Source organism: Rattus norvegicus, chromosome X, assembly GCF_036323735.1.
Source record: "Rattus norvegicus strain BN/NHsdMcwi chromosome X, GRCr8, whole genome shotgun sequence".
Taxonomy (NCBI): Eukaryota; Metazoa; Chordata; class Mammalia; order Rodentia; family Muridae; genus Rattus; species Rattus norvegicus.
The window spans coordinates 135,292,320-135,318,989 of record NC_086039.1 but is presented as its reverse complement, the minus strand read 5'-3'; the positions used below and the strand labels follow the sequence as shown (position 1 = coordinate 135,318,989).

The window sequence follows — 26,670 nt, the reverse complement described above, 5'->3', positions numbered from 1 at the left end:
GGTGTGTGTGTGGTGTGTGTGTGGTGAATGGTGTGTGTGTGGTGTGTGTGGTGTGTTTGAGTATGTGGTGTATGGTGTGTGTGTGTGTTTTGGTGTGTGTGGTGTGTAGTGTGTGTGTAGTATGTGTGTTGTCTGTGTGTGTAGTGCGTGTGTGGTGTGTGTTTTTGTGTGTGTGTTTGTGGTGTGTGTGGTGTGTGTGTGGTGTGGTGTGTGTTTGTGGTGTATGTTGTGTTTGTGGTCTGTTGTGTGTGTGTGGTGTGTGTGGTGTGTGTGTGTGTTTGTGGTGTATGGTGTGTTTGTGGTCTGTTGCGTGTGTGTGTGGTGTGGTGTGTGCGGTGTGTGTGGTGCGTAGTGTGTGTAGTGTGTGTAGTGTGTGTGTGGTGTGTGTGTGTGGTATGTGTGTGTGGTGTGGTGTGTCTGTGGTGTGTGTGTATTTTGTGTTGTGAGTGTGCTGTGTGTGTGGTGTGTTTGTGGTGTATGGTGTGTGTGTATGTGTGGTGTGTGGTTTGTGGTGTGTGTGATGTGGTGTGTGTGTGGTGTGTGTGTGGTTTGTTGTGTGTGTGTGGTATGTGTGTGTGGTGTGGTATGTGTGTGTGTGGTTTGTGTGTGTTGTGTGTGTTGTGTTTGTGGTGTGTGTGTTTTGTGTGTATGTGTGGTGTGTAGTGTGTGTGGTGTATGGTGTGCGTGTGTGTTGTGTGTTGTGTGTGTGTTGTGTGGTGTGTTTGTGTGGTGTGTGTGTGGTATGTGTGTGTGGTGTATGGCGTGTGTGTGGTGTGTGTGTGGTGGGTGTGTGGTTTGTGTGTAGTGAGTGGTGTTGTGGTGTGTTAGGTGTGTGTGTTAGGTCTGTAGTATGTGTGTGGTATGTAGTGCATGTGTGGTTGTGGTGTGTGTGGTTTGGTGTGTGTTGTGTGAAGTGTGTGTGTGTGGTGTGTGTGGTGTGTGATTGTATGTGTGTTTGTGGTGTATGGTGTGTGTTGTGTGTGGTGTGTATGGTGTGTAGTGTGTGTGTAGTGTGTGGTGTTGTGTGTTGTGTGTGTGTGTGGTGTGTAGTGTGTATGTGTGGTGTGTGTGTGGTGTGTTTGTGTATGTGGTTTATGGTGTGTGTGTGGTGTGGTGTGTGTGGTGTGTGTGGTGTGTAGTGTGTTTGTGTAGTGTGAGTGTGTTGTGTGTGGTGTATGGTGTGTGTGTGTGGTGTGTGTGGGGTATGTGGTGTGTATGTGTGGTGTGTGTGGGGTGTGTGGTGTGTATGTGTGGTGTGTGTGTGTGTAGTGTGTGTGTGGTGTGTTGTGTCGTGTGTGTGTATGGTATGTGTGGTGTGTGTGTGTGTGGTGTGTGGTGTGTGTGTGGTGTGTGTGGTGTGTGCTGTATTGTGTGTGTGTATGGTGTGTGTGTGGTGTGGTGTGTGTGGTTTGGTGTGTGTGGTGTGTAGTGTGTGTGTAGTGTGTGTGTGTGTGGTGTGTGGTGTGTGTGGTGTGTTGTGTGTGTGTGGTGTGTGGTGTGTGTGGTGTGTTATGTGTGTGTGGTGTATGGTGTGTGTGTGTGGTGTGTGTGGTGTGTGTGGTGTGTGTGTGGTGTATGGTGTGTGTGTTTGTGGTGTATGTGTGGTGTGTGGTGTGTATGTGTGGTGTGTGGTTTGTGGTGTGTGTGTGTGTGGTGTGTTGTGTGGTGTGTATGTATGGTGTGTGTGGTTTGGTGTGTGTTGTGTGTGTGGTGTGTGCTGTGTCCTGTGTGTGTGTGGTGTGTGTGTGGTGTGGTGTGTGTGGTTTGGTGTGTGTGGTGTGTAGTGTGTGTGTGGAGTGTGTGTGTGTGTGTGGTGTGTGTGTAGTGTGTGTGGTGTGTGTGGTGTCTGTGTGTGTTATGCGGTGTGTGTGGGTGTTGTGTGGTGTGTGTGTGGTATATGGTGTGTGTGTGGTGTGGGTGTGTAGAGTGTATTGTGTGTGTGGTGTGGTGTGTGTGGTGTGTAGTGTGTGTGTGGTGTGTGTGTGGTGTGGTGTGTGTGTGGTTTGGTGTGTTGTGTGTGTTGTGTGTGGTGTATAGTGTGTGTGTAGTGTGTGTGTGGTGTGTGTGTGGTGTATGGTGTGTGTGTGGTGTGTGGTGTGTGTGGTGTGTGTGTGGTGTATGGTGTGTGTGTGGTGTGTGTGTGTGTGTGTGGTGTATGGTGTGTGTGTGGTGTGTGTGTGTGTGTGGTTTGTGGTGTGTTTGTGCGTGGTGTGTGGTGTGTGTGTGGTGTGTGTGTGGTGTGTGTGTGTGTGGTGTGTTTGTGTGTGGTATATGGTGTGTGTGTAGTGTTCTGTGTGTGGTGTGTGTGGTGTGTAGTGTGTGTGTAGTGTGTGTGTGTGGTGTGTGTGTGTGATGTGCAGTGTGTGTGGTTTGTGTGTGGTGTGTCGTGTATGTGGTGTATGTGTGGTGTGTGTGTTTGTGTTGTATGTGTGTTTGGTGTGTAGGTGTGTGTGTGTGGTGTGGTGTGTGGTATGTGTGTGTGGTGTGTGGTGTGTGTGTGGTGTGTGGTGTGTGTGGTGTGTGGTGTGTGTGGTGTGTGTGGTGTGTGTTGTGTGTGTGTGGTGTGTGTTGTGTGTGTGATGTGTGGTGTGTGTGTGATGTGTGGTGTGTGTGTGTGGTGTATGGTGTGTGTGTGGTGTGTGTGGTGTGTGTGTGGTGTGTGTTGTGTGTGTGTGGTGTGTGGTGTGTGTGTGGTGTGTGGTGTGTGTGGTGTGTGTGTTGTGTGTGTGTGTGGTGTATGGTGTGTGTGTGGTGTGTGTGTGGTTTGTGGTGTGTGTTGTGTGGTGTGTGTGTGTGGTGTATGGTGTGTGTGTGGTGTGTGTGGTGTGTGTGTGGTGTGTGTTGTGTGTGTGTGGTGTGTGGTGTGTGTGGTGTGTGTTGTGTGTGTGTGGTGTATGGTTTGTGTGGTGTGTGTGTGGTTTGTGGTGTGTTTGTGCGTGGTGTGTAGTGTGTTTGTGGTGTGTGGTGTGTGGTGTGTGTGTGTAGTGTGTTTGTGTGTGGTATATGGTATGTGTGTAGTGTGGTGTGTGTGGTGTATGTGGTGTGTAGTGAGTGTGTGTAGTGTGTGTGTGGTGTGTGTGTGGTGTGTAGTGTGTGTGTGGTTCGTGTCTAGTTTTTGTGTGGTGTGTGTGTGTTTGTGTGTGGTGTGTAGTGTCTGTGGTGTGTTTGTGTGTGTGTGTGGTGTGTAGTATGTGTGTGAGGTGTATGTGTGGTGTGGGGCGAGGGGTGTGTGTGGTGTGTGGTGTGTGGTGTGTGTGTCTCAAACAAGAGTTTTGGACATATATATTTCCCAGGCTTGAATAGATGATGCCATGTAAGCTAGTCTGGCTTCGAATTGGTGATTTGCCTCTGTTTCCCATATTCTGGCATTATTGTCCTATACCACTGTGGTGGTTTGAATGAGAATGCCCCCATGGGTTCAGATTATTTGAGCATTTGGTCTCCAGTTGATGACCCTACTTGGGGGAGGTTATGGAACTTTGGGGATGTGGAACCCTCTCAGAGGAAGTACGTCAGCAACTTCACAATTTGAAAGTTTATAATCACTCTCCACTTTTCATTTGCTCACTCTGTTTTGTGATTTTGACCAGAATTTGAGCCACTATGTCTGCCACTTCTGCTATACTTCTCCACCATGACAGAGTCTCTTCCCTCTGGTAACAAAAGATCAAATAAGCCTTTCCTTCTATAAGTTGCCTTGACAGAAAAGTAACAAATACAACCATCATGCCCAATCCAAAACAAGTGTGTTTTATGTAACCTGGAAAAAAAGCTATTGGGGTGTGGTGCAGGAAATGAACAACAAGATATACACTAAAACCACCTTTAAAGTCTTGATATTCTGTTAAATGCATAAATAGGAAGGCTAAATGCCTTCAGGAACATTAGCACTTAAATATGAAATCCTAAAATTAACAAACCTTAATCCCACAGGAATAAGGCCGTAATGATGAGATGCCAAGAAGTGTTCTAACTCTGGCAGCAGCCCTTAACTTCAGTTGTTCAAATAGCAGGGCAGATCAGTCTTGGGATGTTAGGTTTTTGAAAAAGCAGTTGTGTTTTGCTTTGTTGTTGAAGTTCTTGTTTATTTTCACATAATAACAGTAAGTTGTGTGTTGACAGACTGATTCTATCCGGTCTGCTAAGGCAGGAATCCACAACCGCTCTCTCCTCTGCTCCTCTTCTGGCTGCCTGCCTAGCTCTCCCTCTCAACCTCCCTGCATGTGGAGAGACTAAGTAAGGACAGACTGGCCAGGCTCCTGTTTCCAAGGGTGAACTCAACTTTGGATTTTCACTCTACAGGAAAAGAAATAAGCTTCCTTGAGAATGCTTTCCTGTTTTGGATCATAGTTTATTGCCCAAAATTTTCCAGTAAAATCTAAAGTGATCAAGTCCAGGAAGAGAAAGAGGGGAAGAAGTAATGTACTCTTTACTGATCATCTCAACTTCAGCCTCAAAAGATCATGTATCATATTTATTCTCTAGGCACTCACCTATTCAGCAAAAGTGTCTTGAGTTGTCTTCTGTATGCAGTCACTGCAACATCCATCTCCATGAGTCCTCTTAACAAACCTATGAATGTGAATCGCATCCTTACTTTATCAGTTAGGAACCTCCAAGGCTCAGAACTAACGTGACCAGGTCATGTTGCTGGCTAAGATTCATAATGGACTTTTCAGTCAGCAGAACTACTACTCTTGCTACCATCCTTGCAGCTGCCTTTCCAGCGGCAGTTGTTGTGCTGAGAGCTGGCAAAATGTTAACAGAGGTATGCACTCTTGTCCATCAGAGGACAACATTGCATTGGTCTAATTTTACCGGCCTGTGTATTTAGTGACATAGAATACTTCAGTTCACTGTAGACAAAGGGTGGTGCCCTTGGCTTCTTGCCTAATCTGGCTAAATGTACTTTTGAAGATGTCTCTTTCCAAAGCCACTGTTTTACTTACTGAGGAGGCACTGAAAGATTTCCCACACTAGTTAGGAGAAGGAAACAAGAGACTTGCTATTGACATTGTTGTTAAAATCTCATTGGAACATTGGCCAGACCAATTAGACAAAAGAAAAAAAGAACGAGGGTTACATGAGAAAGGAAGAGATAAAACGTTTCTACTTAAAATAATAGAATTGAAAAAAAATAGAATTGTATTTGACCTGAAAATACATGGGTCAAATAAAGAACTACTATAAACTCAAACATGAACAGGCAAATTAAATTCCTCTCACATATACAAACAACTAGTAATCAGAAGATATAATGACGAAGAATACTGTCAAGTCACAACCAAGAGATGGCATACCTATGTGTGATGAATAATAATGATTTTATTTTTAATTAATATACCATCCCCATCCTATGTAACTTCCTAAGTCATGCCTTCTTTTTCTTAAAAAAAAAAAAAAGTCAAGACATACAAATAAATGCACAAAGAGAATCTGCTGAGTGCGTTTACTTGTATTTTTTTAGAGTAGACCAATTGGTATCGAACCCTAAGGGTGTCATCCTCAGAGAAGACTAATTCCTTTCTCTTCTTTATTTATGTAAATATGCATCAGATACAACAACATTCTAGGGAAGAAGGGACTAAACCAGGACCTGAACAAGAGGCTGGAAGTTTGGCTCAGTAGATAAAAACCTGGTGATCTGAGTTTAACTCTCTGAACCTACAATGGGAGGAGATCGCTGCCTGCTGGAATTTGTCCTGTGAGTTCAACCTGTGTGCTCATATAACACAACGATCAACACATAATGATTTAACCAGTAGCCGAAAAGCAGAGCCAGTCACCAGGAACAAGATATCAATCACCCTTAAGCAGAATTATAATTCTAACATGACATACAATGTTTGTGGCCTGAAGCTGGACAAGGTTATAGTGTAAGCAAAGAAGAAAATGGAGGAATTGTGGGAAAGAAAGTAATGGAGTATGCCATTACCGCACTAGATATTAAAACATACCCATAGCCTCAAAGGCTAAACTGTGCTATTTGTGCACAGATAGAAGAGAATAAACTTCTTCAAATAGGCCAAAGGGCATATTGTTGTATTTTATAAGTGTGACTTCCCAAATGAATGGAAGTAGAAATGCACATTCTTATTAATAATGCCTAAAAACCTGGGTAGTCGATTGGAAAAAGATTGAGTTGAATTTATACCTAATACCATACATCAGGACCAAACCCAAATATTAAGCTAAAAGGAAACCACGTAAGTAGCAAGACCAAACTTGGAGGTGAAGAAAGCCACTTACTCTGTTACTCGTGATCCAGAGGCTGGGGCCAGAAAAAGGCTCAGCGCATAAAATATCATCCTGAGTGAGCTAACCCAATCACAGAAAGACATACATGGTATGCACTCACTGATAAGTGGCTATTAGCCCAAATGCTTGAATTACCCTAGATCCCTAGAACAAACGAAACTCAAGACGGATGATCAAAATGTGAATGCTTCACTCCTTCTTTAAATGAGGAAAAAGAATACCCTTGGCAGGGAAGGGAGAGGCAAAGATTAAAACAGAGACTGAAGGAACACCCATTCAGAGCCTGCCCCACATGTGGCCCATACATATACAGCCACCCAATTAGACAAGATGGATGAAGCAAAGAAGTGCAGACCGACAGGAGCCGGATGTAGATCGCTCCTGAGAGACACAGCCAGAATACAGCAAATACAGAGGCGAATGCCAGCAGCAAACCACTGAACTGAGAATAGGTCCCCCGTTGAAGGAATCAGAGAAAGAACTGGAAGAGCTTGAAGGGGCTCGAGACCCCATATGAACAACAGTGCCAAGCAACCAGAGCTTCCAGGGACTAAGCCACTACCTAAAGACTATACATGGACTGACCCTGGACTCTGACCCCATAGGTAGCAATGAATATCCTAGTAAGAGCACCAGTGGAAGGGGAAGCCCTGGGTCCTGCTAAGACTGAACCCCCAGTGAACTAGACTATGGGGGGAGGGCGGCAATGGGGGGAGGGTTGGGAGGGGAACACCCATAAGGAAGGGGAGGGGGGAGGGGGATGTTTGCCCGGAAACCGGGAAAGGGAATAACACTTGAAATGTATATAAGAAATACTCAAGTTAATAAAAAAAAAAAAAAAGAAAGCAAAAAAAAAAGTGATTATTACCACACACAGTGACCCAGGTTTGAGCTTCACACTGCTGGTCCTCTGACCTTCACACACTCACTATAGTTCTCTTGCTATACACACACACACACACACACACACACACACACACACACACACACAAATATGCAGGCATAAAACCCAGAGACTAATTTTAAGAAATTGATAATGTTTTTACATTGCTAATTCTTAAAATGTTTTATTAATTAATTTATTTAAATCCCCCAACACTGTCCTCCCTCATAGAAACACTCCTCTCTCCCCTTCTCCTCTGAGAAAGTCGGGACCTCCTGGGTATCCCCCCACCCTGGTGCATCAACTTTGTGCCAGAGGAGGAACATCCTTTCCCACTGAGGCCAGATAAGGCAGCCCTGTTGGGGAATGGATACCACAGTCACCTTGAGGAGAATCTCCACTCAAGTCACTGGGAGGCTCACGCGGAGACCAAGCTGCACATCAGCTACATATGTGTCAAGGGCCTAGGTCCAGCCTGTGTGTGTTCTTTGGTTGGTTGCTCAGTCTCTGAGAGCTCCCAGACGTCCAGGTTAGTTGACTCTGTTGAGTTCCTGTGGAGTTCCCATCTCCTTCAGCACCTTCAGTCCTTCCCCCTACTCTTCCATAAGAGTCCCTGACCTCCATCCAGTGTTGGACTGACGGTGTCTGTTTCAGTCAGCTGCTGGGTGGAGTCCTCAGAGAGGCATAACATAATAACATAATATGTCCTCCAACATAACAGAGTATTATTAACAATGTCAGGGATTGGTGCTTGCCCATGGGATGGGTCTCAAGTTGGGCGGGTTATTAGTTGGCCTTTCCTTCTGTTTCTGCTCCATCTTTGTCCCTCCATTTTTTTAGACAGAACAAATTCAGCATCAAAAGTTTTGAGGGTTGCTTGGTGTCCTTATACTTCCACTGGGGGTTCTGCTGGCTATAGGAGGTGGCCTGTTCAGGTTTCATGTCCCCAGTGTTACATATTTCAGCCAAGGTCACCTACATTGACTCCTGAGAGCAACCCCCATCTCAGGTCTCTGGAATTTCCAAAAGATTCTCCCTGCCCCACCCCACCCCGGAGAGATGAAAATGTCCATTTATTCTTCTGGCTTTCTGGGTCTCTCTCCAGTCTCTCCTCATATTATTACATCCTGCCAACCCCCATTTCCTCACCTTCCCCTCTAAAACCATTCCCTCCCTTTCTCTGTCTCCTATGATAATTTTGTTCCCCCTTCTAAGTGAGATCCAAGCATTGATTGAGTCTTTCTTCATGTTTATCTTCTTTGGGTCTATGCGATGTATCCTGGATATTCTGTGCTTTCTGGCTAATATCCACTTATCAGTGAGTGCATATCAATCATGTCCTTTTGGGACTGGGTTACCTCACTCAGGATGATATTTTCTAGTTCCATTGATTTGCCCACAAAATTCACAATGTCCTTGTGTTCAATAGGTGAATAGTATTCCATTGTGTAGATGTGCCACATTTTCTGTATCCATTCCTCTGTTGAAGAACCTCTGGGTTCTTTCCAGCTTCTGGTGATTATAAATTACAAATAAAACTGCGATGAACATAGTGGAGCATGTGTCCTTGTTATATGTTGGAGCATCTTTTGGGTATATGCCCAGGAGTGGTATAGCTGGGTCCTCAGGTAAAACTACTTCCAATTTTTTGAGAAAATGGCAAATTGTTTCTAGAGTGGTTGCAGCAGCTTGTAATCCCACCAGCAATGGAGGAGTGTTCCCCTTTCTCCACATTCTCACAGCTTGTGCTATCATTTGAGTTTTTGATCTTAGCCATTCTGATGGGTGTGAGGTGGAATCTCAGGGTTGTTTTGATTTGCATTTTTCTGATGACTAAGGATGTTGAACATTTCTTTAAGTGCTTCTCTGCCATTTGAGATTCCTCTGTTGAGAATTTTCTGTTTAACTTTGTACCCCATTTTTAATTGGATTATCTGGTTTATGGGAGTCTGAATTCTTGAGTTCTTTATATATTTTGGATAAGTTTAATTACACAAAAATATAAATTTCCCATGAGACATGCAACATAAGTAAATTTACCAGCTAGAGGACAAATGCATGAAAATGTATCTGACGCCAAGCCATATGCCAAATGATTGTGATTTTATTTATTTATGTATTTATTGGTCCATTTGTTTATTTTCTCATTTATTTATTTTGCTGTGCGAGAGATCAAACCCAGAAGTTCACATATGTTAGACAGGCGTTCTATAACCAGGCCACACTCTTCTTAACTTTAAAAAGTGTTCCCAGAAGTAGAGGAGAAAAGATAATAGAAGATATTTTAAAGGGCAGATGGATTGTTTACACCCCTAAGAGGAATTGACATGCTCTTTAAACATTACAATGTAAACCAATTGAAGTTTAGGGCTACACTGACATTTCTTTTCTTGTCACTTTCCAGTTTGAACACCACACATTTTTGAGAAAAAACTGTGGCATTCTCTGCCACTGCTCTTACGAGTGCTGCCTTGTTTGCTGTGTTCCCAGAACAAAGCCCTATAAACTGGCTGACATAAACAACAGATTCCTTTTCTCGTAATACCAGATGTAGAAGTCTGGGCTCAGTGTGTTTACATGACTTATGAGGCCACTTCCCAAGGTGTCCATCTTCTCCTCCCCCTTATCTTTACATTCTTGGTGTATGGTCTATTCTGTCTGTGTTTCTGTCTGAATTTGCTTTTCCTCTGTAGACACCAGTGAGATTGGGTGAAATCTCACCTCAGTAACCTTGTTTGAATTTAATGACCTCTTTCAGACCAATACCACCCCCAGATTTCCGTAATTATTCGTGTTTTTACTTCCACATGTTGAATTTTGGGTGACAATTCAACAATAACGCCCTTATGAAGGGAAACTTAGAAATGATGAACAAGATTAACATGGTGTTACTTTTAACCAGCAACTCCACTTCTGGAGATCTGGTGGAAAGTCGGACCTACCATCACAAATGGAGAAAATTATTTCATCCTTGTTGAGGCAGAAAGAATGATTTCAGAGCAACTGAGTATACTGTGGTTTTTCTACACACTACAAAACAACGCCTCTGTGTGAAGAAAGGAGGAAGCTCTCTGCACTGCTGTCAGAGATCTACTTGCAGTAAGAGGGTAAGAAAGGCAAGGAACGAACAGCATAATAACAGCCTGTTGTCTACATAGGGAAAATATATTTGGATTGGCTTGCACGTATTTGTATAAGCACTGGATGGAAAACAAGTAGAAGAAAAAGAAACGGATCGATTTCGATTATTGATAAGGGTATGTGGCATAGAACAAAGCAGGCAGGGGTGGAAATGAAGCTGTCTGTATTTTTTCTTGGCTATGTTATTTTTCTTTTCTAAGGTATGGATAGTTTAAACAATTGAAAGCATATATTTGATATATACAGATAAAGGATATATAAGAACCAAGGATATATCAATTTTCATTTGTAAATTAGGTGAATTTAAAATAATTAGATATATTTTAAAGTGTAAAGCATGGATCCTGTGGCTTCTTGCTGAGCCCTGGGATCTCTAGTATAAAACGAGGTTAACTCTCATCTTTTGGCTTCTGAGAATGGCTATTCTCAGCTTCTCGAAGTTTAACCAACTGTTTCCAAATTGCTCTCTTTTAAAGAAAGAGAGCTGTGACTGTTTCCTTCCTGTTTTCTTTTTCTTTGCAGAAAGGCGGCCGTTTGAAGTCCAGTTGGATTTCTCGTGGACCAAAGAGGAGGCTGCCTGGATGCTATTGATCCCCAGCACTCAGCAGTGCAAACGCCCTGGGGTGTGCTTTACTTCAAGCAAATAGAAGTGGGCCCCTCAGAAAGTAGGGATGCCGGGCTGGGGGTGGGGGGACACTAGTGTGCTCAGCATCCAGACGAGAGGGAGACTCCTGGAGAAAACCCCCTTCCTGTCACAGCACCCACAGCATTCTGAATCTGCTCACAGCCCAACGGCCTCGCTGAGGATGCTCCATTTAAAAGTGCAGTTTTTGGATGATTCCCAGAAGATTTTTGTGGTTGATGTAAGTGGAAATCACGTCGCTATTATTCCTTTATTATTCATTCAATAATGGTCATTTGTGGACAGCCCATTAGCCAGCACTGTTATATCTTCTTTAGAACCGAATGAAAGAGGACTGTGGTTTTTAGATTTGGAAAAGGAGTCTGTATTTAATGTCACGATGTGGCTCATGTTTTCCCATTAACCTTTCTTCTAGAACATGCTCTTTTTTCTCCAGGGACATTGAAAACAGATTTAAAAACTACGCTAAATATTTGTGAAAAGGCAACAACAACTTAATTCTACTACCCAATAAGGCATTATTGTTCAGTGAAATTATTTATCTGGGAGTCTCACTCCCTGAGGTTCTGAGGGAAACGAGGGGAAAGCTGTCTCCCTTTCCTCAGAAAAATCTACGGGTTATGTGGAGCAGACTTACAGCTCTAATGAGAACTTCAGGAAGCAGTGCCACGAAGAGAGGAGAAAGGATAAGAGATGATTTAGTTTCATTTAGCACTTATACTCCAGAGTTCTTAATATAATTCCTAGCTACAGTAGGATGATGGCATACAATTATACCTCATCTCTTCAAGAAAGAACAAATGTATTAAGCACATCACCTAGTGCTCCAAGCTGCAACATCTTAAGATGTGTGCAATTTGATGTCAGAATTTATGCGTGAGCATTTTGAAATGTTCTGCTTTTCGTTTTATTGGAAGCCAAACCGCTCTTTCCTGCGACATTTACATTCACTTCTAACAAGGAACAAACAGTTCATTTTCCATGAAATTTGTACAAAAATGTTGTGGGTTGGTTCTTTATTTTCCTTTACACGTAAACTGAAAACTACTCTAAGCTCAGCCGTGATGTTGGGTGTGAGCGCAGCCCATTTTTCCAATGAGCATTTAATGTTGATTTGAATCCTGTTTCGTTGGTGATGACTTTCTGGTTTCAGCTCCTATTTTGCTGTCTCTTCCATTCAGTTTTATGTGCAAAAGGCATTTCTAGTTCCACGGGCCTGAATGATTTGGTTTTTGGAGCAAATGGATTCCATTAGAGTTATGGGGCATTTCCTATTCTTTCTTGGAAGTGTATTTGAGGGGTGGAAAATGTCTTTTGAGTAATTTGTCCATTTGCAAGCTGGTGGTGGACTGGTCCAGTGCTCCAGAACCCAAATTACTGAACTGGGTATTCAAAAGATACTGCTTTAGGCTAAGTTTTTAATAGATACTTCAGGCAACTCAAAAAGAAAATCTTTGACCAAAAGTGACAGAGGAGTTTTATGAATGTGCAGTTCTAATTCAGATCCAATTATAGGGGGAGTAGGGAGCGCGGTACTATAACGCCACAGAATTCACCTCCCCAGGAGCCAATTCCAGCAGCTTGAAGCCATCCTGACTTGGCTTCAAGTCAGATTGAATCTTTCCAGCTGCAACACATTGTACTCCTTGGGAATATAACGAGAGAGATTTGATACCCAGCAATTCGTGTGTCAAAGCATCTGATACCCTTTCCTTGGAGGAATGTTGCACCATGAGTAGCAATCATAGTGCCTTTCTGAGTGGGAATAGCATGGGCTGCAGTGCTAGAAGCATCTTTGTTGTGAGGGCACAAAAGTTGACTTAGAATGTAGCCATTTAACATGATAGTGTCTCCTTACCAATGGTAGGCATAGAAATGATGATGATGGTGGTAGTGGTGGTGGTGGTGGTGATGATGATGAGAGTATGGTGGGGAGTGCAGGACCACAGGATAGCTTGTACACTCTCATTGTATAGTGCGTAAGTACAGAATGAGGGTTTTGAATCCAGAATTCTCCCCCACACTCTTCCTTCCTCAACTGGATCCAGAAAACTCATTAGACAGTAGTTGCCAAAGCCTGAAACATTGCTTACAAATATTGTTTTGTATTTCCCCAAAGAATATAAAATTTAGTATACAGTGAACATTTCTGACTTTTGTAAATCATTAGCAGGTCCTATTTTTCCTTACTCATGGAAGAAGTATTGAACAAGGTAGTCAGGGTCACCATGCTGGAACTTTGTTTGCTCATTTTAATGTAGATACATAAGAGCAACTGAATGGTGCAATCCTATGACCCCTCCATCTCCAAAGTGCTGGGATTACAGGTCAGCACCAGCTACGTAGTCAGTTTGAGATCAGCCTCAGCTACATAAGACTCTGGCTCAAAACAAACAAAAGAATAAGTCGACAAAAGTCCTCTTATATTAGCCCTAATATTTTGAACGGGTTGGAGTAATGCATGGGCTTATAATGAAGAGCCCATTTAGTAGCTCAGGGAAGCCATGTGATAGGGATTCTGGTAGTGAACTGAAGTCCGAAGAGGTAAGGGAGATTGTCTAAAGATAAGGTTCAAGAAAGTAATTTATTACACAAGCTAAAATCTCATCTGTGTTGATTTTTAGCAAGTATAGCAGGAGAAATGTAAAAAAGGATATATTATCAGATAGAATAATGTCATCCAAGAAATATTATTCAACATTCAGAACCCTTTATCCAAATTCCAGTGACATTATCTTTATGGTATTCTCAATATTCAAGATCGGGCTCAGACCAATAGATTGAGACATCTGATTTGTCAAAACTCCACAAGGAATTTAAGTCAAAGACTTATTATAAATTCATATGCCAAGGTCACCATTTACAATAAGATTAGGTACACTGGGGTCTCCTCATTAATCACGAGAAGGCCAAATGATGTCAGAAAATCAGATCTTAAGAACAGATGTGTAGTACTAATACTTAACAGGCTGGTGATGCATCTATAACCACCAAAGCCCCATCGTTGACATTTATTAATTCATTAATAGAGCTATTTACTTAAAAATTATTTAGGATCTCTTAAGTCCAGGCCTTGTTTTGTATGCAACCAATGCTAGCACAGGGTTACATAAAGCTCTTTTCAGCAAGGAACATTCTAGTCTAAGCAGTGTTAGCTGGACATTTACTTGGCTTGGGTGACTCTTTTTCCCCTTGTTAAATTGTTCATGTGATTAGTGTGCACCTGCCCTATTCTGTCCTTAACGTGTTAATCCCTTTAGCTAGATTATTAGGAAGAACATCTGGCTCCAGAGACATCCTGTTTGTTTGAAGTTTCTTTGCTCTAAGGCAATGTGTGTTGATTTTATAGATGAAGCATCTGAAAATGTTAGTCACCCTTTTCCACTGTGAATTTTTAAAAGAGAATTAAGGAAGTATGGGCAAGGCAGGGAACTTTAGTGCTGTCAGAACGTGCCTACTAAAGTATGATCCTCGGAAGAACACAGAGTAAAAACCTCATCTTGCTTTTCAAGATGCCATACATATTTCATAAAACTGATCATTGTTATACTCTGGCACCATCCTTAGGGCTACTATTAATATCCTTAGAAGATAAGGGTGGCCTTTTGGATAACGGTGAGAGTGAGTGGACAGGGGAGATATAGAGTAATATCATATGGCTCAAAAAGTGATTACAAGTTTTAGTGGAAATTCAATTTTGCTTCCTCGAGGAAAGCACCAGAAAACGAAGAAAGCATATGACCAAAGCTAAACTTTCCTGAACTGTTAAAGGTTTTTATATTGACTACAAATTCCCAATACACTTCCCATATATACACCAGTAGGAGTGAAAGAGTGTCTCTGTGCCTCAACTTCCTTGTAACTAGTGCTGTTTGCTCCCTTACGCTTAAATGGAGAGCTTTAGAAAACAGTTATTCCAAGACCACAGTCGATGCAATTTGGTCTGACATCTATACACTCAATCCCTCTACTGCTTTCTTGTCTTCATAGAAGCTACTGTTTCTGGATTTTCAAAACTCACTTCACTTGATAGTTTCTAGACACTAAAGTCAAAAAAGGAGGAGTGAAAAATGTCTGCACTTACTTACCGTTTATCTGATTGCTAGGTGATCTTACTGGCCATCCAGTGATTACCCAGAAATGCACACAATGAATCAGCTGATACCCTCAGGAGCCCACAATAAAGGTCTCATTTGCTAACAAAGACAAAGGGTAGGCAGTGTCAAGACTAAGCATTGTCTAAGCCAAATGGAAAAGCAAAGAACTGCCCAATGACTTCTTTCTTTTTTCTTTTTTGAATCAGCAGCGGGATTTAGTTTATAGATGCTTGTCTGGGAATTTCTTTTTCAGTTTGTAGTGATGAGAGAACTTTCGTAATTCGGTCAATAGAGAATTGGATAACCTCTTGTCCCACATTACAGGGCTATGTCTTCCCAACTGCAGTGACAGGGACTGCTCTGCTATAATAAAAATGCACCTGGATTTCAGGCTACAAACCCTGTAATATTAGGCCAGTCACAGCTCTTTGTTCCTCTAGCTGTTGTGATGGGGGAGCAATGGAAAAGCGATAATGTTTATCTGAAGCTGATAAACCAGGATAAATTAGAATCTGCACTTACGAGCTGTGGGGCCTTGAGGAGCTTATCTGGGTCTCAACTGAATCACAACTGTCAAAACCCAGACTTAACAGAAAAAGAAAAAAAAAAGATCAGGAAATTTCCCCAAAGAGTAAGATATTTAGGTTGTTGAGTAGAATGAGATGATATCTGCAAAAGAAAAAACACAAAGATCAATATGTCAAAAAGAACAAAACATGGTCCTTTCACAGAAGGAAAAGGTCAGCTTGGTAGGTGGAGTTAGAAAGAAGATAGGGCTGTCTAAAAGAACTGCAGGGACAAAAATGGAGAAGAGACTGAAGGGAAGGTGTTCCAATGACCAGCCCAACTTGGGGTCCATCTCATAGTAGGGCACCAAGGCCTGACACTATTACTGATGCTATGTCTTGCTTAGACTCAGGAACCTAGCATTGCTGCCCTGTGAGAAGCTCTACCGTCAACTGACTGAGACAGAGGCAGATACCATTGGACTGAAGTCAGGATCCCTATGATTGAATTAGGAGAAGGATTGAAGAGCTGAAAGGGAGGGAGACCCCATAGGAAGACCAGCAGTCTCGACTAACCTGGTCGCCTAGGAGCTCTCAGAGACTGAGCCACCAACCAGGCAGCATCCATATCCAATTTCAAAATAAGCCAGGCTGGATTATTGATTATTTCAAACTAAAATCATTTGAGGACATGTAACTTTGAGAAGGGCCATATGGCCTGTGTTTTCAACATGGAGTAAGTCATAATGGTTCTTTCAGGAGAGATGGCCCTCACATACCAAACCTGGGAAAGGGCCATGGTCACAAGAGACTGGTCATTAAGGCTGCAGTGACCTTGAATAAACAAACTCTTTGAAGTAACCCTAATCTTCTAATGGTATCTACATCCATCCGCCAGGTATCTCTGTATTGATAGCCCAAGAATTTACCACCCTAGTGCAGATACCAAACTGTCACATCATTACTTCCCAGATTCTTTGTTCTTTGTGTAAATAGTAAGGCTATTCTGTGCTTTGATCATCTCTTCAGAATTCACTGTTGTGAAGATCACCGTGTACATGTAAGAATTGCAAAACTACTATGTATTATGTAGTTAATCAGCTAGTGTATAAGTTAGGTTTCTGGATTCATCGAAAGAACTCATACAAGAACTGAGAGAGGAAGAGGGTTCCTGACACCCATTTCCCTCTCTCCTATAAAGTATGAATTTAGATAGTAGTGAATACAGAGAAGACACATTGTGGGTACAGTAGAGGCTACAGAGGCAGAATATATCTGCGACTATTTTATGACTCCTGTTTAGATTTGGAAGGAAGGAGATAAGGGATCAAGTAAGAAGGAATGCAGACAACCTTCCTGTTTCTGCCTGAGTTGATTGAGCACTGAGATTGAGAACAGAGCAACCAGAGTACACTGTGGAGGGACGAAGATCAATTTTACTTTTGGATTTTCGATGGAATTATGGAACAAAACGTATCTGGAGATGCTTCAACCTTCACTCTAATCTCAGTGCTTACAGCTTAGAGTGGGCCTTCAGGAAGGGCAAGTGTCCTATTGGAGTCTGAGCTTGTATCAGTCAGACGGTAATAATAGTCATATCGCCTAGCTTGGGACATCATTGGGACGATAGAAGGGATAGCAGATGTGGGGCTCCTGGCACTGGGTAGAAACTCAGAGCTTTCTTTACCACCCACTCCTTGCTCATAAAACCATCATTTCTTGGCTTTACAAAGCAGCAGAGAATAACAGGCTTCGGCCTACAAATGGGAATTTCTTTTCAGAATCCTCGAGCTTGCCAATCACCTTCATTGAGCAAAGCTGTGTTCCCCTAGCTTTTCACTTTCTCTGGAGCTTTGGGGGGTGGTTAATTCATCCTGCCATTCCAGTGGAGGTTATGGCTGGTGCGTAGTGAGCAGCCCCAGGGGATATGCTCCCCTCCTAGAGTTATCCATCCTGCCAGGGTCAATACTAACTGTCTAATGTCTAGATGATAATGGGTAGGGGGGTGGGAGGCAGGGACAGTTCTCTCTTTACACCAGATAAGTCTTGGAGATTGGACTCAGGTCCTCAGGCTGGGTGGCAAGTGCCTTTACCCACTGAACCATTTCACTGGCTCACCCATGTTTAAATGTTGAGCAAACATCATGAGACTTATGTTTAAGGGACAGTAACCCAAGCTGTTGAGATCAGAAATATCAGGTTCCTGTCCATTTGTACAGGCATGGACATGGATGCAGAGCAGGAGACTGGGTTTCCCAAGAGCCCACTCCTGCGTAATAGATGAACTGAGATTCAAGTCATAGACTCTCTAGCTTCAGATTCTTGGGCGATCTGTGCATTTGGGCAGGAGGTCTTTTCTGCAATCGCATTGTGTTTAGTGAAGTTTCCTGAGTTTTCAGGAGTTTGTGATCTGCCCGGTAGATCCATGCATATATCCGCATATTGGGTCCTCAAAACGAAGGTTTTGCTGACAGAAAAAACAGGGATCAGCTCACTACCTCCCCCAGCTGTGCGAAGAAGGCCAAAGGAAGGACCTTGGAAGTCAGGTCACAACAAAAAGTCAGCTGGGAATCATAAAGTCCCAGCCTAGCCAATGTTAGCAGGGTCTTTGCCAGGGATTGATTTGTCGTTACGGGGGCGGGGGGGGGCAATGCTGCCCGGTGAATGCTTTTGTTTGAACTGAGTTTTCACTGTCCCTCACAGCCTAAGGTTTGTTGATTCGGAAAATAAATTGAACTGAAAAAGAAAGAAATTGCTTGTATTCTGTCTGTCAAGCAGCCAACAGACCAATGCGGTTAGGGTGTTGCTCATCCCCCCCATGCCCCCCACCTGGAGGCTCCTCATCGCTGTCACCTGGCTGCCAGGCTGCTTTCTTGGCAGCTTTCAGAGGAGAGGCCTGGCCTGCAACTGGCCCCTCCCCAGCCTCTCACTCTCCACATCTGAAAGGAGGAGGGAGCAGTCCTGAGAAGATCTGAAGGGAGCTTTGTGGGGAGAAGACTGGGGAACTGGCTTTGGAGTCAGGTGTGTGATGGCTAGGTGTTTATTCAAGTCTGCACTTGTGGGAAGCTCAGGAAAGAGTTTTTAGTTGGTTGAGGCCTTGCCACTTTCACCACAGCTCAGGGCCTCTGCCTGTGGCTCCCGTGCCATTTCCCAACCGTCACTGGGCACTCCACTGAATTCTATACTCATTTTTCTCTTCTCCAGGAACAGAGCCATTGTCTGACCTGTCAGGAACACAAATAGTCGCAAGAATTTAGTTTTAACTTGTGCTTTAAGACAATGAAGTTGACAACTGCAATAAATAGGTTTTCAAAGTGATTGTGGGGAGTCTAATGTCTTGGGGTCAAAGGGGCATAACCCTGGGGGCAGAACCAACTTGGGGGTGGTGACAGGCATGGCCTAGCTATTTCCTATAAGGGCCTGAGGCCTGCCAGCCAAGTGTCAGTGAGCGGTGCCAGCCTTCGTGATCCTTGGTGCCACTCAGCAGCTTTGTGCTGATGACAGAGTTGGAAAACACTTGGTTAGAGTATGTAACCAATGAGAGACCCAGCCTTTAGAGTGCATCTGTATAGGAGGTAGGTAGTACAGGATTGGTCCTCGGGGCACCAGGGGAAAGCACTCCTCATAAGATCTGCTGCACTAAGAATGATGGGGAAGGGATAGGCATTAGGGAAGCACTTATACAGACTGAGAAACTGGCTGGGGCATAGCTTGTTTGGTTCTTAATAGATAAGCTATGCAAAGCTCCCTCCTTTGCTCCACAGGCTACCAGCATCTTTATTCCCTCTTTTCCTCTGTCCCCAGTCTCCTCCCCCACTTCTAGGTCCAAGATGTGGGGCCAGAAGACTGAGGTCTGTCTAGAGTGAACTGACCCCAGGCCCTGGAAGCATTTAAGCTTGGCGCCTCACTGCTAATCTTGGGGCTTAGCTGTCTTAAACAAGCAGTCCTTTGTCCTCGGAGATTCCTTTCATGATGATGAAATTCACCTTTCAGCAGACCTAGAGAAAGACAAAGGTTCCCCAGAACTTCACACTCAGGGATGTTTGAAGTGATTGAGAAGTCTCTGTCACAAGGGTACTGTCAACTGCTTTTGAAGCTATGAGATATCACTTCCTGACCTAGCTCTGTTCCAGGAGGTCCCGCTTGTTTCACACAATCAGTACGTAGGAAATTTGGGAGATAGGTATGATTGTGCGTTTTCATTCATTTAACTAGAACTCTGGAGTCCTTACTACTTCCAGGCACACACTGGCCTGGAAGGAGTCCATAGCCTGGTGGGAGAATTAACAATGTACGAAGTGTGGAATCTGCACAAAACATCTACTTCTATACATCCACCTCTATAATAGGCTTTTCCCCCTGGCACCATGGAGATGGCCACATGGAGTTCTCTAAAGGAAGCTCTGTCTGACTTGAGCCTTAAGTGACCAGTTCTAATTATTTAGGAATGTGCCAGGGAGTTGGGGACAGAGGGGTGGGAGTTGAAGTTGGTCTAGGAACAATGGAGGAAGCTGGGGAGGCCTGTGTAGTGTACATCAGACAGATTCACTGATTGGATGTCAGTGGTGAGGGAATAGAATGCTGGGAAGTAGAGACAGAAAGGAGAAGCAAGAGATGGGGTGGGGGTGGAGGGTTCATAGGCAGAAATTAGCATAGGTTACATGTGAGCCAAAGTCATACAGTTACAAGTAAAACAAGTCAGGAATTACAGGTAATGTGCTGGCTGCCCAGAGCCCCAGCTTGGGGTCAGAAAATCTTGGCCTTGCTTCACAAAGAGCAAAGCTATTGACTATTATGACTCCTCTTTACAATTTGAATTTGGAGTTCAGCAGTTAAAAAGATAAATTTAAAATGGGCCAATTTTATTTAGGTGTATGTGTCAAGCAATTCTAAAACACCCAGCATCAACAATGGCCCTACATTCATGCTGGGGGAATTACATTTCTAGAAAAGAAATGTGTCCTATGGAAATGGGTAAGGTTGTGTTGTATACTGTCGATGTGTGTGCTTCTTTCTATACAAAGATATTTCTCTTAATTTTGTTTGCAATTGCTAAGAGGAGAAGACAGCTTACATGGTCAACAGGGTGGTTTCCAATGGCCTTCATGGTACAATACCGAGCTTTGAAAAAGTTTGACACTGAATATTTACATGCACGATCATTGAGAATTATTTTAAAAGCTTTACTATAAGGTCCATAGATTGGCTGAGCCCAATGCGATTAAGAGCACATAGTTTCTTCCTCTTTTCCTCACTTCCTTTTGAGACAGAATCACATCTAGCCCAGTTCATCATTAGGCTCAACAAACTTGCTATCTAGTGGAGGCTGGTCTTAAATTCTGGATGCTCCTTCCTCCGCATCCCAAGTGCTGGGTCTCTAGAGGTGCTTTAGCGTATCTAGCTCATACCAGACCTCTTTGTTTATCCATTTGTTATTGATATAATATCTTACTGATGATCTGGAACCCTCAGACTCAGGTGGGTCTCCCAAGTAGTTGGGATTTCCTAAGTAGTTGAGACTGAAAGTATGTACGGCCATGCACCATCATGCCTCATACCCTGTTTCTTTTTAATAAAAGCATATTGTTTTGGGATAAAGCCAAAAACCAGAACCAAAACAAGGGAAACTTCATTTAAAAAAGCTGTCCCAATGATAAATATGTGAGGTAATGCATGTGTTAATTAGCTCAAATTAATCATTCCACTGTATATACATATTCTTAAATGTCGTGCTTGCATGATAAATATGTATAATGTTTTTACCTGTTCATTTACAAATAATAAATTTAAAACAGTTGCAGTTTACGTTCTGTTTCTGCATAAGTCTCAGAATCACAGTTCCTCCTACATTGGTAAAGCTGCTATGTGAGTTATGTGCCCTGCAGACACCCTAGGTACCTACCCCTAAATAGAAAGCCATTGCCCACAAGCTATCCATGACACCCAACCCCTTTCCCAACCTACCTTGTAGTGATAATAGCTGGTATATATTGAAAGAATGTGCATTCCAAGTGGTAGGCTAGGAATTCTGCACACATTCCCTCATTGAAATTCCCAATAAAGTAGGCGATAGGAACACTTCTACTTAACAGATGAGCGATGGGGAGAAGAGCAACATGTTCAAGGTTGCCGATTAGTCATGCCTCTCATTCCAGCTGCTTGGGGGGCTAAGGAAGAAATGGACAAGTTCAAGGCATGCCTGGGAACACAGAGCCAGTTCAAGGGCAACCTAGGCAAATTAGCAAGATCTTTTTGCCTAACACTCAAATTTAAAAGTATTGGGAACATAGCTCAGTGATAGCGTACTTGCCAGACTTGTGTAAGGCCCTGTGTTCAGTCCTTAGTATTAAAAATGTCTCTAACTAGGTAAACAGTAGAAAGAAGCTTTGGATGGGGTGGTATATAAGTGGAGAGCCTATAGATACGGCCACTTTACCAATTTTGTTTGTTTGTTTGTTCGTTTGTTTTTGGAGACAGGGCCTCTTTGTGTAGCCCTAGCTGTACCATACTGAAACTCACTCTGTACACCACGCTGAGCTCACACTCAGAGATCCACCTGCCTCTGCCTCCTGAATGCTGGGACTAAAAGTGTGCACCACAATGCCCAACTACACTTTACCAATTCTTTAAGGCTTGTCCTTTCAGAGTCACTGTGTTGGAGTTAGCTGTCATGGGCACAGAGAATGGTGGTAGGGGAAGTGAGTTTAAGGAAGCAGGCTCTTGGATCTCTTAGGGAGCTGTCATAGGATGGATGAACAATAAAAACAATTCAGAGAGAGATCAGAAAGATATGTCCTCTAAGCATTACATGAAGACACAAAAAGGTTGTCTTTTGTGTGTGTGTGGGGGGGAGGTCTTTGTGTGTAGGATTAATACATACACCGTGATGTCTGCTAATCATTCTGTGAAGGCAAAAGTATGTCTGTTTAATTATTATTGCTTAATCTGGGACATAGTAGATGTTCAGTAAATAGAAATCTATGAGACAATTCATGCTCTCAGCTGCTAGGCATCTTGAGTCTCTGGTAAAATGGGTTAGCTGATCAAATGCCAGCTTGTTGATTTTAGAGGCAAAATCTTCGGGCAGGAAGGATGAGGCATGCATAGTTCGAAAACTCGAGTTACATTTTTTTTCTATGCAGATACGCTATTGTGTGGTTTCAGTAAATCTTCAGTGACTCTTTGAAATGGAGATACCAGAAATGATAAGGAGAGAGGCCATCTCACTCTGACAAAACACAATGGCCCCTGAAGTCTTTGTGTGGATAATACCCAGAACACATTCCTGCTTCAGAAACAATGCAGAGGGGCGAAAGTCAAATTTAACATTCAGGAAAAAGGAGTATCTTTGGCTTTGATTTATAAATAGCAATGAGTCAGCTTCACCAGATTCTTCTACACATAATTCCACCTAAACAATCAGGATAGGTATCAGAAAGTATGCATTGGGAATGGCTGACTGATTAAGACCCAAAGGTTAGCATCTATTGGAATCATTGTTCACGACTTACAAATTCTTCTCAGCTTCCCCACAATTTCACATTTTGCAAGTTAAATCCTGCCTTCTCTTTCTTGTGCCTTAGAGTTTTGGTATGGGTAGGATTTAAAGGAAATATAGGAATTAAAAATGATGTGGACATGACAAAGCAGCTTTGAGTTATGATACCCACCCTCACAGGAGAGCTGCCGTATCTAAATATTCTTGAGGTGGGAAGTGGCACAGGTCAACTGTATTGGGACCAAACCCAGACTAAGAAGAATGCGTAAGCCCTAGGATTTGGTTGTAGAGTCTGGATGACTTCAAGACTCCCAAAGATTTAAGTCATGACTTGGGTGGTTACGTGTCAGTATAGGCTACAAGGAAAGGTCCAGGCAGTTGAAGACAGGGCCTCAAGTGAAATCATACTGCCCTGCCTCAAGTTTATCTCATCTTTATAAAAAATAATAAAAGCACCTACAGTGTGCACAACATGTCCAGCACCCAGTCAAGAGGCAAGTAGAGCTAACTGGATTCTAAGTAGCTGCTATATTAGGTCCAAATGAGTGCCAAGCAGCCAAATACATAGGGAGACACTACATGTGCTGGGGTCAAGAATTCAGACACATATATCATAGGGCAAAAGAAGGGAACTGACAGGCCTTAAAGGAGTTTTGTGGGTGTGGCTTGGAAAGAGTCCAAGTGAGGCAGAGGCAGGGGCTCCCAGCTCCAGGATAGAGCTGGTCCCCTTAGTGTGGTCTCCAGTTGTCAATAAGCAAACACACCTGGCTAATGAGAGGGTGTGGAAAGAATGAAGGAATGAGACACACTGTCACAGGAAGAGAGTAATCGTTCATCTGATCTGTCGCTGCATCACTCAGAATCCCCCGGAGGGGATTTTCTTATTGAAAAGAATTTCATATCCACTTTCCAGAAAATGATAGAACCCAAGCTAAGTACAAAAAAATTCAATCTTTGAGTAAGTGCAAAATTAAAAAAAAATTCAACCATGACCCCTTCATCCATATTCTGCTTTTGCTGAGAAGGTAGAAGGAGAGTTCTGTGTTCAAGGCCAGCCTGGAGTCTGCAAAGTCTACAAATTAATTAATGAATGAATGAATTAATTAATTTATGGAGGGGAAGAGGGGGAAGGGAGAGGGAGAGGGAATGGGAGAGGGAGAAAGAAAGGAGATGAGATGAGATGAGATGAGATGAGATTTTCCTCAGTATCCATAGTATGTTAGGTATAGGGCTCTAGTGGAGTTCAGAGTCTGGCCCAACAGAGTGGCTTTCCAACCCAGCTCCCAGCTGGGCCATTGAGCCAAACAAAGCAAAAGCTGATTCCAGGATGGAAGAGGTCTGAACCACAGGAAATTGAAAAGGAGTGTCAAGGAAGACAAGAGGCATCCGAGATCTAAGCAGGAGAAAAGAAAGGAGAATCAGTAATACAGTCCACTGAGGAGAAAGAATGAGTGTGTCAGAGAGCCAGATGGAATATAAAAGAGTGACTTAGAAGATGTCAGTCAGGTGTTGGGATGTCTGGCGTGCTCAGTAGCAAAGCACATCCAGAAGACCCTGGTTCCCATCTCTAGCATCACATACAAAAGGAGCTATTCATTCATGTCTTTCATATCTTTCATGTGCTCAGCTGTTAGTGTTCCCTTTACATTTAAGGAACAGTTTGGTGACCTGAACGTGAGCACATTACCGGAGGTCAGAAGTGCTAGGTCACGCTCCTAGGTGGGCTACTCACTTGACAGCCCGAAGGCAAGTCTCTTACTTTGGGTGGGATCTCAGCATCCACCTTTGTAGAGTGAGGGTTTGGAGTATGGGGTTCAAGGGTTGGGGATTTAGCTCAGTGGTAGAGCGCTTGCCTAGGAAGCGCAAGGCCCTGGGTTCGGTCCCCAGCCCCGGGGGAAAAAAAAAGCTGGAGTATGGGGTTCAAATGGCTTCTGTTGTGCCCTGTTGTATCATAGTTCTTGACAAAGAATTGATTTCAAGTTTAGAAGAAAACTCCCAACAGCCATTTGGAATCTGGTTGTGCCTCATGCACAGTGCATGGATTTAGTGCTAAGCACTTCATGGAAACAAACAATTATAATTGTTTTAATTACCCAGAGTAGCTAGTAATTTCGAGAAGACTGGGAGCTCTGTCTTGAGAATGGTGTTATTACCCTGTCACTTTGCAACAGACTTTCTAGTACAAGCATGATAATTTCAATGTCCCAGGAAGGGGGGAGCATGGATGCTATTAGGGTGGTAATCTTGTGGGTTATTTTTTCCCCTTTTTTCTCCTCTTAGTATAAAGGGGTGACTGAGAGGTGAGAGCCAGCTTGACTCTTTGCAACTAATCTAGCAACTTGACTCAGATGCAACCTGTCCAGGTCACGGGCAGGCCTTGGTTAAGCCCCAGGCAAGAATGCATTCTCATTCCCTTGTAGTTTTCAAAAGATGTCTGCCAGAAAGTATCACCTATCAGATACTACACTACATAATTCCAGAGTCCTTTTTGCAATTTGCTTTCCCTCAGCATCAATGTGGCCAAGGGCAAAAGGGGTGATAGGCAGCTACTCAAATGAGTCTCCAGGACGGCCCCAGGACAGTGAAAGTCACATGGCCGGAACTCTCTCTGAGCAGTTAATCCCTAGGCATTTGAAGGCCCCATCTTTCACACATGCAGCACTTTGAACAGCTTTGAGTTTTTCCGAAGCCAAATGAAAAGCAGTTGTAATTTGGTGTGAATTTCACACATGCACAAGCAACTCTAAGAGGGGTCTTTCCCTCTGTTTCCTCCCATGAGGACACCTTAAGTATCCAGTTAAACTGCTTCCCTCCCCGGGGTTTAGAGTCTAGTGGGTTCTAGGCAAAGGCCCCTGTTCACTTCCTACTTTTGTCTTTGTTGTTTTATGTGCAACTGCACCTTGCTCTCCACCAAATGCGAAAAGACAAGATTGCCTGCTAAGGAGAGTTCCATTTTAGAATGAGTTGCTGATGCCTGCTAATTAGCTCCTCTGGGCTCTGACAGTTTCCTTCTTACCAGGAGTTAACCCCCAGAAGGGTGAAGCTTTCCTGTCCTCCCCTAAAGGCTTTGTGCCTACATCTCTAGGCAGTGTCCCCAGTGTGACGACTTCCTTTTTCCAGTTACTTCTTAGAAAACAGGTTGCCTTTTATGAAGGTTATAAGGAAGATGCATGCAACTTTGGGCAGTTTTTAGAAATTTTTTTCCTCCTCTTCAGAAAATTTTTTAAATTTATGTATTTATTTATTTATTAACTAATTCATTTATTTAGTGTGTGTGAGAGAGAGAGAGGAAAGGTGGGAGGGAGCATGCATGTGGTGCACAATTCAAGGAAGTCTGTTTCTTATTTCCCCCTGTTGGTCCCAGAGATGAGCCCAGGTCACCAGGGTTTGGTAGCAAGTGCCTTTACCAGCTCGGCCATCTCGTTGGGCCTGGAGTATCTGTATTTTTGATGAAATGCAAAAGTAAATAGTGTCGGAGTTTAATCTTCAAGGAGCCCTTGGATTTTGGGGTCAGTAGAGGCTAAGAAATGAGAAAGGTTTCTTGTTGGAAGGTCCCTGGGGGGAAGCTCCGTGAGGATGAAGGGTCTGCTTCTGCTGCTGCTGTTTCTCAACACAGGCATGGGTGGATGGAAAGGTCCAGGACA

The 26,670-nt window shown here is 43.3% G+C and overlaps 1 protein-coding gene across 1 annotated transcript in view; it reads left to right on the top strand.

Moving 5' to 3' along the window:
• The first annotated feature begins 10,811 nt into the window (after positions 1-10,811).
• The window catches only part of Frmd7 (FERM domain containing 7), a 46,907-nt gene continuing 31,048 nt past the window's right edge, over positions 10,812-26,670 (top strand). The window contains exon 1 of the mRNA XM_017602404.3: positions 10,812-11,145. Coding sequence (XP_017457893.2) covers positions 10,954-11,145 — 192 coding nt within the window. The 5' untranslated portion in view covers positions 10,812-10,953. The remainder of the gene's footprint in view (positions 11,146-26,670) is intronic.